Source organism: Lutzomyia longipalpis, chromosome 1, assembly GCF_024334085.1.
Source record: "Lutzomyia longipalpis isolate SR_M1_2022 chromosome 1, ASM2433408v1".
In the NCBI taxonomy this organism is placed as follows: Eukaryota; Metazoa; Arthropoda; class Insecta; order Diptera; family Psychodidae; genus Lutzomyia; species Lutzomyia longipalpis.
The window spans coordinates 23,113,678-23,123,786 of record NC_074707.1 but is presented as its reverse complement, the minus strand read 5'-3'; the positions used below and the strand labels follow the sequence as shown (position 1 = coordinate 23,123,786).

The 10,109-nt window shown below is 36.7% G+C and overlaps 2 protein-coding genes and 1 long non-coding RNA gene across 9 annotated transcripts; 2 read left to right on the top strand and 1 right to left on the bottom strand.

Moving 5' to 3' along the window:
• Positions 1-33: 33 nt before the first annotated feature.
• Positions 34-5,329, top strand: LOC129797251 (protein TRC8 homolog). Its single transcript, XM_055839627.1, has 7 exons — positions 34-457; positions 2,168-2,423; positions 2,500-3,334; positions 3,409-3,583; positions 3,658-3,839; positions 3,932-4,144; positions 4,217-5,329. Exons 1-7 carry the CDS (start codon positions 202-204, stop codon positions 4,280-4,282), a joined length of 1,983 nt encoding a protein of 660 aa, XP_055695602.1. The 5' UTR covers positions 34-201; the 3' UTR covers positions 4,283-5,329.
• LOC129797254 (F-box/LRR-repeat protein 2) lies at positions 5,330-10,058 on the bottom strand. 7 transcript variants are annotated; one of them, XM_055839634.1, is made up of 7 exons: positions 9,750-10,058; positions 8,939-9,080; positions 8,832-8,843; positions 7,122-7,446; positions 6,140-7,034; positions 5,643-5,738; positions 5,330-5,549 (listed from the first exon to the last, which is right to left on the bottom strand). In XM_055839634.1, the coding sequence occupies exons 2-7, from the start codon at positions 9,029-9,031 to the stop codon at positions 5,414-5,416; spliced, it is 1,557 nt and encodes a 518-aa protein (XP_055695609.1). In that variant the 5' UTR covers positions 9,032-9,080; positions 9,750-10,058; the 3' UTR covers positions 5,330-5,413. The 7 variants fall into 7 exon arrangements, with proteins under 7 accessions (XP_055695609.1, XP_055695607.1, XP_055695613.1 ...); XM_055839632.1 differs by lacking the exon at positions 8,832-8,843 and having other exon boundaries at positions 8,927-9,080; positions 9,750-9,773; positions 9,829-10,058; XM_055839638.1 differs by lacking the exon at positions 8,832-8,843 and having other exon boundaries at positions 9,750-9,773; positions 9,829-10,056.
• Positions 5,992-9,428, top strand: LOC129797258 (uncharacterized). Its single transcript, XR_008751321.1, has 2 exons — positions 5,992-7,480; positions 9,132-9,428. It is a non-coding gene; the product is annotated as an uncharacterized LOC129797258 (long non-coding RNA).
• Positions 10,059-10,109: the final 51 nt, after the last annotated feature.

The following is a 10,109-nucleotide window of genomic DNA, read 5'->3' as shown; positions in this document are numbered from 1 at the left end:
TGATGACATGGTTGCAATCGCGAACAAGAAATGTCCATGGGTCACATAGGACGAATCCATTGACAAACCATTGGATTATCTATAGACACTTTTTGTGGGGCAGTAGATATGTATGTCGGGAAGGCAAAGACGTTCGCAGGATGAAATTTTATTCAATTTGAGTGAGTTTAATGGTAAAATAGTGAATATCTGTGCCTCAAAATGTCGGTGAGAACGAAATTGCTGGGTCTCATCGATGTACTGATGAGGGTACCCCCGTTGTTTGTGATTGACGAGATATTGAAAATACAACTGGGACTGGCGAGTAGTAGTAGTTCCATGTCAACAATAGTGGAAAATGTTGATAATTTTACTGCGGAAAATCGAACGGAGGACATGCAGAGCCTGGTTGATGAGGAAATTGAATTCTACAAAGTTATCTCCATCACCACCATTAAATTCTTCATGTGCTTGCTAGGTAAATTTCATTCATGAGAAATTATTTGTGTCAACATAACCCCATTTGGCCCCACTCTCGCAAAAAAAAGATCTCCAGAAAACCCACTTCTTCTGTCCCCAAAAACACGGATGAGGAGACACCTTTCCGAGTGACGTGTAAAATGCGTGAAGATGGTAGATTCCCGGATGCTAGGACAGGTGGAAAGATAGTCTTGTACGCGGGGGAACATCTCCAGACAGATAGAGATTTAGGTGAAGATTGTGCAAAAATTTCATGGTCAACTTGAGGCTACAAGGACACCCAATCAGTATTTCTCAGCTATTCATTTCCGGTCGATTAAATTGTTACTATTGTACATATTGGTGGGTGAATCAATCACCTGCTTATTAAATTTTCAAAGAGAATATTTCAACCAGACGCCTCCCCCTCCTTCCCACAGTTCTTGACTATTTTTCAATCAAGAACTTTTTTTTGAAGAGTACCTGGGAATAGGAATACCACACGCATTGATTGTCCTTCTACTGTTGCTATGATAGCTAGATGATGCAAGAAGGATAAACTCTTGCTGATCTCCTACATAGAAAGTATGTTAGGTACCTACATATAAATTGTAAGTCAATACCTATTATTTATGCAAAATCAGGAAGAAATGGTTTATAGAATTGAGGAAGAAAAATATTCTTGCAGAATTTGTTTTATGGAAAAATCATCCTAAATTGAAGGCCAGACTAGAAATCAAAAAACGCATTTATTTACGTACAAAAATCGTCTAATCAGCAAAAACACACGGGAGTGATTTTCATTTTTTTAATCCGCATAGTTGTGTCTCAAAGATAGCAAAATGTATGCCATTCTTGTCTGTGAAGAAATTGAAAGTGTGTACAATTTTTTATTTTATTAAAATGTCTTCAGTACGATTAACATTTTATGCTTCTTCACTCCGTAAAATTTATAATTTATTTTTTCATCCACCAAATGATTTGAAAATAGTAATGTATCGACATGAGTAATAAATGATTTTCTTGATACATTTCCTTATGAGAATCCGAGTGGGAAATTAATTTCTTTTTATGTCAACGTGACCGCAGGATTATTTATTATTTTATGATATAGAGCATTAGAATAGCTACACGAACTACACTTGGACAAATAATTTGACAACATGAATTTTATGAGTCATTTTTTCTCGTTATAAATTTTTTTTAATAGTAAAGACCCACTGTTCCTCCTAAAAACTGGAATTTATTTTGCGTGTGTAGTAAAATAAAGGCTAAAATGGCTAAAGTATCATAGGAAATTAAGTTTTAATTTAAAAAAAAACTTTTGAATCATTCCATTTGTCAATATATTTCGAGTCCTTGTCCACACAGTTATTTATTAAAGTATAAATTTAATTGTTTAATTTAATTTGTTTTGTGAAATTTATTGGGGAACATTTCAAGTGAATTATTGAGTAGCGGATCATTTATCATGGCCTTGAATATAATATGAAAAAATAAAATAAAAATATGTGTACACTACCAAGAAAAAAATATTGATAAAATAGGTTTATTTACACTGTTGCTTAATTTTGCAAAATTCATAGAATTAAATACACATTTTAATGCAGATTAATTTGAAATTTTGCATTGATGTTGTCATGGTCTTCTTGTTTTGCGATGATTTCTTTGGCGCATTTGTGTAAAAATTAGCATTTTATTGACATGGAATCTTTTTCTTATGTTGTAGGTTGCATAGTGGCAGCATGCATTTTTATGCTGTGGACACGCCACTTGGTGATCGTTTACAAATACATCCTCTCAGTTGGATTAATTTTTCTCTCATACTGGAGCAATGTATCTGCCATCAACCTCATCCGTGAAAATCCGAATCTCCTAGAGAATATCCTCTTGGATCCCGGAGGCCTAGCATTTGCCATCATTCCTCATACAATGGCGCAATATATGATGGGAGCTGTCTTTGCGTACATCCATTCGGGACCAAGGTAAGACAATTACCAAAAACAGGATGAAAAAAAAGAAGATTTCTCATTTATTTTATGTTTATTTTGGGGCGTTTAGGTATGATCTCATTCAGAAGGTCCTCCCCTTCAGTTTCCTCATGCCACTCATCTTGGCGTCATTGCCATTCATGCCGACGGCACTCATAAAACATTCCCCAGCATTTGCTGCTATCCTTCCTCTTGTCCTCTCGAAAATTGCCCTGTGGAGTTCGTCATTTGATGTGATTAAGACGATCTTCAATGGCTATCAGCACGCTAAGAATTTCGCAACGAGTTTTGGGCTGTCGGCACTCGTAGAGAATGAATGGCAGCGCCTCAATGTGCCCTGCGTTCTGCGGGCCTTCTGGATCATTCGACTCTGTGAGGAACTCGTGACGCTGGTGATGTCCACTGAAGCCCCTCTGGCGTTTATGGCAACGGTACAGAGTTTGCTTGTTAGTGGATGCGAAACTGTGACAGCCGTCCTTGGGATGACAAGCATTGTCTCCCTGATTTGTCACTATGTCGGCAAGCTATTTCAGCTTTTCCTTCTGTCGGAGGACTACGATGAGGACAAATCCATTGGGACGGTGTCGGCCATTCTGTTCTACATTCTCGCCCTCCAAACTGGACTTACATCCCTCTCACCGGATAAAAGATTCATTCGTTTGTGCAGAAATTTGTGCCTTCTCGTCACGGCTCTCCTTCATTTCCTGCACAACATTGTGGCGCCTCTTCTTATGTCTCTCAGTGCTGCACGGAATCCCTCGCGGAAGAGACACGTGAGGGCTCTTGCTGTTTGTATGTTCCTCCTCGTAGCGCCCGTTTTTCTTCTCACAATTCTCTGGTCGCGACATACACCCTCCACGTGGCTCTTGGCTGTGACCGCATTCTCTGTGGAAGTGATTGTTAAGGTGAGCCATTGCGTGAATTCCTGTGCCACATGTGCTTTTTTCACGCTCCATTTCCACCTTGACCGTCCTTGTAGGTACTCGTGAGTCTAGCCACATACACACTTTTCTTGCTGGACGCCAGACGCCAGACTTTCTGGGAGAAACTCGATGATTATGTCTACTACATACGAGCCTTTGGGAATTCCGTTGAGTTTTGCTTTGGGATCTTTCTCTTCTTCAACGGTGCCTGGATTCTTCTCTTTGAGTCTGGTGAGTTTCATTATAAACAACTTTGAGATTTTTTTCCACACATTTACACGTGTTACTTGTTTTCATTTGTACAGGTGGTGCAATAAGAGCTCTCATGATGTGCATTCATGCGTATTTCAATATTTGGTGCGAGGCAAGAGCAGGTTGGGCTGTTTTCATGAAGAGACGAACGGCTGTCCACAAAATCTCCTCTCTTCCGGAAGCCACAACTGAGCAATTGCTCGCCTTTGAAGATGTCTGTGCCATTTGCTATCAGGTATGTTTTCATTCGACAATTTAACTTTTTTTTTTACATAAAATACACAAATTGAAAAAAAAAAAATAAAATGTTTTAATTTCTTTTCGCAGGAGATGACTTCAGCCAAGATAACGCGATGTAAGCACTATTTTCACGGTGTGTGCCTCCGGAAGTGGCTGTATGTGCAGGATAGGTGTCCTCTTTGCCATGAAATCATTATGAATCCAGATCCCAAGCAAAGTGAAAAGTGCCCAGAAGAGCAACCGGCTGAAGAGAGACCAGCACCAATTGCTGATCAAAGTGCATCGACGAGTACAGCGGATGTAAGTACATAGATCAAAAATTTTATTTAATTCAATTTTAACGTTAATTTTCTTCTGATTTTCCGCTCTCAGAGACCAAATACGTCTGCTGAAGCAACAATTGAGCGTACCTTAAACTCATCGGTAAATCATCTGTAGAGTTAGGTAACCAGAAAATATATTAATGAAGACAACAGTAGGACAAAAAAATGGGTAAAAACGGGGAAAAATATTAGGAGAAAAAGAAAAATAAAATTAAGAGTGTAAAACAATTTACAATTTGTCATGAGAATTTAGTAATATTTATTCACAAAATCCTTAAGGTTTAAGATGGGATAGGAAACACATGCAGAGCGACTTACTTTATTTTTTTTTTTATATATTCTCTTCTTTAAGACAATTGTTTCAGTGAAAGTGTTGGAAGAATTAGAATTTTTACATTTTGTTGAGACAGAGGACAATTGAATGAAGAGAATATATTATTTTGGTCATTAGGTGTGAACTTTTTTTTTTTGAAGAGTTATAAATCAAATAAAATCAATGAGTGCAATAGGAGATTTAAAGAAAATTCTTTTTTTTTTATTTAGAAGAGACATGTTTTAGGCAAATGGTTCAAATTTTTTTTTTGAAGGTATCGATCTCTTTGTATATTTAATTTTTTCTGAGAACATCATTGCAGACTTATTAAAATGAAATTATTGGCAAAAAAAGATTGGTTGAAGGTAAAAACAATTTCACAGCTATTTGGAAAAGTATAAATTTTGAATTCAATGAAATATCAACAAGAAATTGTCACACTTAATGATCAATAAATAGATAGAATTAATTAAGTTTTAGTTTTGAATGTGTTATATCGATTAAAGAAGAAGAGGAAAATGTATAAATCCAACATCGATAGAATGAGGAAAATTTATATTAATAAAAGTTTAATGCAAAAGTCATAAGTCAATAAATGTGAAAGAAAAAAAAAGGCTTAACAGTAACTGAAAAATAAAATTAAAGAAAAAATTACTTGCAAAAGCGAATCGTTATGCAGTCGTGTGGTGTATATACAAAATATATATATTTTTACTAGGTGTATATTTATATTGAAGACATTATTATGTAAGTAAGTGAAGAAAGAAAAACCACTTTGATGAGCAAAGAGATGAGAAATAAATTAAATTGATGTCCAGGAGCAAGTCAAAAAAAAAAAAGGAAAACAAATTTGAAATTCATTTTCTATTTTCAAGCAACAAGAAAAACATTTTCCACTGTGAAAATTAACAATGAAATTTTAACGCCTTATCGTCAATTGAATACCAAATCATTGTAGTTACTGAGGAGGTGATAAGCTGAAACTTGGCAGCATGTGGTTGTCCTCACCACCGTCGTACGATCAGCACGCTCAAAGTTCGCCTTAACCGTTTCATAGTAGCGACCATCGCTGTTAAACCCCAAGAAAAAATCCCATAAACATTTCTTTTGTTAGTCAATTTTCTTTAAATAACTTTATATAGCATGCGTAAAGAGGCATCACCTGAGGACCATACATCGCAATTTTAGGCACTTTACACGCAGCAAATCAATGGCTTTCTGACTCTTGTCTGAGAATCTCAAATTTTCCGGATCCCACCTGCAAAATAAGGAAATGAAAAAAGCCGCACAATGATTGCCTTTTTCTTTTCTTCCGTAAACATGCATCACAGCTATCCTAAATGGAAAGTATTTAGGTGAAAAAGTGCATACTGATGAGTGTGAGAAAAATGCAAAATACCCTTTGAACTCATTTTGCAACATATCGAGAGCATCATTTGAATTTCCAATGAGTTTTCGGTTCGTTTGCTAAATATGCAAAAATACGAGCTTTTGCACAGACCTGAGGGTTTAGTTTGGACAATAAGTGATCGGAATATTGATAAATTAGTGAGATTTTTTTCCTTTTAAAAGGAAAATATCTTCCGGAGCTAGGGAATTTATGTATTGGTGATAAGGTTAAATTCTTCGTAATATAATAAAAAAAGGAAGTATACTTGCCTTAATTCTAATCGCTCCAACTTTGAACAGTAAGAAGCAATAGCATCCATAAGTTGATCAACGTGAATGTTCACGGAGAGGCGTTCAGTGGTACCCATTACGAGGATCCGAGCATTGGTTAGGATGGGCAAGACACTCATCCAGAGTTGATCAGTGATGTGTGTCATCCCGGAGAGTACGAGAGCATGTAGCTGTCCACCGTGGCGCGATAGGAACTTGAGGAGGGCTTCGTCGGATAAGTTGTCCGATGCTTCGAGATTGAGAGCTATGAGGGATTTAGTGTTGCCACCTTCCATCCATGCCTTGAGTACGGTATCATTGAAGCCGTTGATTTGTCCAGCACTAAGGAAGCGCAATGAAGGAATTCGCACGAGTAGATCAATGAGAGCTTCACTACTGATATCCGTTGCTGTGATATCGAGCTCCAGGAGGGCACATTTGTCCCATTCCACCTGCAGGAGGTATTCAGATCGAAGGCTTGTGCCATTCATGAGGAGGCACGTGAGTCGTTTAGATCGCTGAATGAGTGTCTTCAGCGTAGATCCCGTGACTTTGTTGCAGTAATTCACAGCAAGGCATTCAAGTTGGATGCAATTGGAGCTGAATGCATCAATATGTGAGTCATCGACAAAGTTTATTCCATACAGGTTGATCACACGTAGATTTGGTGTGGCAGATTTTAATTTGTGAACATTGATCACCTCATAAATTTCTTCTTCCTCTTCCTCGCACTTCTCATACGTGCCCAGGAGATGGAGGACCTCAAGGCCGTTTATAAAATTATAGATTTTTCGCATAAAACCCTCCATGAAGATAACTTCCGAGAGGCAGATACACATATAGCGAAGTTTTGTGGGAAATGCCTGCATCTCACTGAAATCGTGAAGCTGCATAGCTGTGAGAATTTTTTTTTTTGAGAAAATATTTTAGTCAGTAGCATAAAACTCTTCGGGACTGCAAATTGGTTTCTAAAAGGACTCACCAGTTGAGAAATCGAGCAGCATGTGTGTGAGATTAGGACACTTGGCGGCTAATTCGTGCAGAACTGTGTGCGTGATCAACTCAATGGGTAATTCAATATACCGCAGAGATGGTCCAAATCTCACCGAAATCAATCCCAAAAGAGATTCGAGTGATCCCACATGGAGCCCCGAGACTTCCGGACGAAGTGAGACATTCTTCCATAGGCGCGTATCGTAAGCAACTTGACGCCATCGACGACAAACCCGTGCCATACGGCAGATCTCCAAATGGCTCAAATAAGAGAAAATATTGAGGAGCACCTTATCCGGGAGTTTCTCGATCGTCTGCAGAGAATACACATTGGATATATTTCAGCAGGTAAAGCAATCATCACCATCAGTTCGTGATACATTTATAATAGAAATTTCATAAAGAACGTGAACTCGAGCAAAGAAAGAAAAATGCGTAAAAAAAGGGCGAAGAAAAGTGAATTTGATATACCGTGTTAGCAAATGGACTTCTCTTGGTACCATCAGTTAGATACACCTGAGAGGCCTCCAGGGCAATTTGTCCCCATACGTCTGTTGAAAGATCCATTGCAAATGTGGACACTTTACGAAGAAAAATTCGCGGAAAATCTTTCTCACGACCTGACCGACAGAAATTTCCCACAGAGCCTCTGAAGGAGTGGAAATTGAAGTATATGTAGAAGAAAAAAGTTGACGAAAAATTTCGGAAATCAGCTCTCAAGCAGATATATTTAGAATTTTTCGCGCTTCTCCTCCAAATATTCTCTTCTCTGCGATCGATGGGAGAGAAAAGTGGCGGGAAATCCGCGAGTTTGTGTTATAACTAATTGTGATTCGCATTATATAGAGAGAAAATGAAAGAGAGTTTCTCAAAAGAAAAATCTCTTTTGAGAGTTAGTGGGTGGGATGAACAAGAAGAACATCAGAATGAAACAGAGAGAAAAACGCTCCATGCATAAGAAAACTGGCACAAGAGTGTCTGCGGTGGTCCACCAAAGTAATCAAGTTCTTGTCATCTTTGTGGATCACATTTTGGCAATTGAATATAGTTTAATTGAAATTCATAAATTAGGTCCAATTGCAGCGTTTTATGTAATTGATCTAATTGTGTACAATAACTTCTGTAGCTTTAAAGCTATTTTGAGTAAAGTGATCTTGCGAAGTGAAATATATAAAATTTATCATTTCTATGATTTGTATGAAATGATTAATATTTTAGATACTATGGGATGCCCGATCGGTTATTAGTTACTGTTTCTACTCTAACAATTTATCTTTTTTTTTAACTCAAATTGTCATTAAAATTGAGTTATTAATATTCAATAGTATTTTAATGTGAATATTTCATGCTTCTCGTTGAATTCTTTTATAAGAAAAATAGTTCAACATCTCTGTAGTAGAAGTTGTATAGAATTTTGTATGATTGAATGAATAAGGATCTTGTAATCCTTTATTGCAAATTACTTTACTCCTTGTTGATTATATATAAAAAAAATGTTCTCTTTCTTGTGCCAGTTGAGTGTGGCATGAGCGTTAAAAATTGAAAAAAAGAGAAATATAATAATAAGAAAATATAACGAACAACAAATTTTGCGATCGTTCCGAAAAACATTGCCTGATAAACAATAAAAATATAATTATAATTTAGATGCGATTATTCACAGTTTTGAACGAAATATCTTTTTTTTTTCTTTATTTACCGGAGCGGGTCCCTGAGTGGATATAATATAGAGAGAGTCAGGTGAATTAATTCTATAGGCACCTTTTAGAGTACATAGGTCAAAGGTACGATGACCTTTTCGCTTACCATCATATGCCTCCTCCGGAAGCTCGAGTTCATATCGTGCGTCTGGATTTGGGAGGAAGCTGATTGGACAGTTAAAACGTTCCAATTATCCATTGCTGAGCTATCTGATGGGAACTGTGTTTAATGATGTTCTAACGAGGTTCTGGAAGAATTGGATGATTTTTTTAACGACATTAAAATTGATCCTTTTCAGGTGTTTCGCTTCAGATGCTATGCCAAGATCTTCGTCAGTGAAGCGACTGCGGTCGTGATGAAAACATTTCACTGATTATGCGCCAAAAATAGTTTTGATGAGTAGAATTTATTTTAATTCATTTACTTTTAATTTACTACTTGCACTGTGAATGTGAATTTATTGGGCGCAAATCACACTCAAGAATTTTCTAAATTTTACTTCAAAAACTGACTTTAAGACAATCATCCCATTAAAATTACACCGGAAATGGAGATCCCATAAAAATGTAGCAATAAATATTTAATTGATTCAGAATTTAATTATTTTTCTTGATGTTTCTGTAATCTTTTCTGAGAAGAGCATGTGCGCTTGTTGAGACAATCGTTCGAGACGGATTTTCATTGATAATAGGAAAAAATGCGAAAGCAAGAAAACAGAATTGATCCCGCACATGGATATTTATAGTTGCTCTCTATTTACAAAGGAAAATTCTATTGTCCCAATCGAATTTTTTCACCATTCTCCTCTCGATCTATTGTCAGAAATTACTCCAAGCAGTGAAATATTTTTTTTTACTAAAGGATTTTCTTTAAAAATATTTTAAATTCTTTAGAAAAACTTTTTTTTGCTCATTACCTCTGAAAGGAAAATAACTACTCACTAAAAATTTCACTGATTTTTGAGAACTTTTTCACAGTCAAAAGCACTTTTTTACCTTGCAGACAAAATTGATGAATCACCAAATTTTCTAGACACCCTGAGTGATTCGCAATGCAGCTCACGATATTTGCATAATCCCGGCTATTTAGGTGCACGAATTTATTTAAACTGCGACGTCTCGTGAGAAAACAAGCAGATCAACTCGAATTTGCAATTTCTTCGGAGATCGCGGAAGCCGAACATGTGTCGCGAAAATCATATGTTTAATGTTTTTCTTGGGGGAGATTTTTCTATGTGAGAGAGAAATAAAAATCTCTCCCAAAGCGACCAAGAATG

Excerpts from the sequence above, each read along its gene's own strand:
- LOC129797251 (XM_055839627.1), top strand. The coding sequence starts at position 202 with ATGTCGGTGAGAACGAAATTGCTGGGTCTCATCGATGTACTGATGAGG. Across the intron at positions 2,424-2,499 it reads TACATCCATTCGGGACCAAG|GTATGATCTCATTCAGAAGG; the intron begins GTAAGACAATTA and ends TGGGGCGTTTAG. Across the intron at positions 4,145-4,216 it reads CATCGACGAGTACAGCGGAT|AGACCAAATACGTCTGCTGA; the intron begins GTAAGTACATAG and ends TTCCGCTCTCAG.
- LOC129797254 (XM_055839634.1), bottom strand. The coding sequence starts at position 9,031 with ATGGATAATTGGAACGTTTTAACTGTCCAATCAGCTTCCTCCCAAATC. Across the intron at positions 5,739-6,139 it reads TTGGAGCGATTAGAATTAAG|GTGGGATCCGGAAAATTTGA; the intron begins GCAAGTATACTT and ends CTTATTTTGCAG. Across the intron at positions 5,550-5,642 it reads TTGCGATGTATGGTCCTCAG|CGATGGTCGCTACTATGAAA; the intron begins GTGATGCCTCTT and ends GGGGTTTAACAG.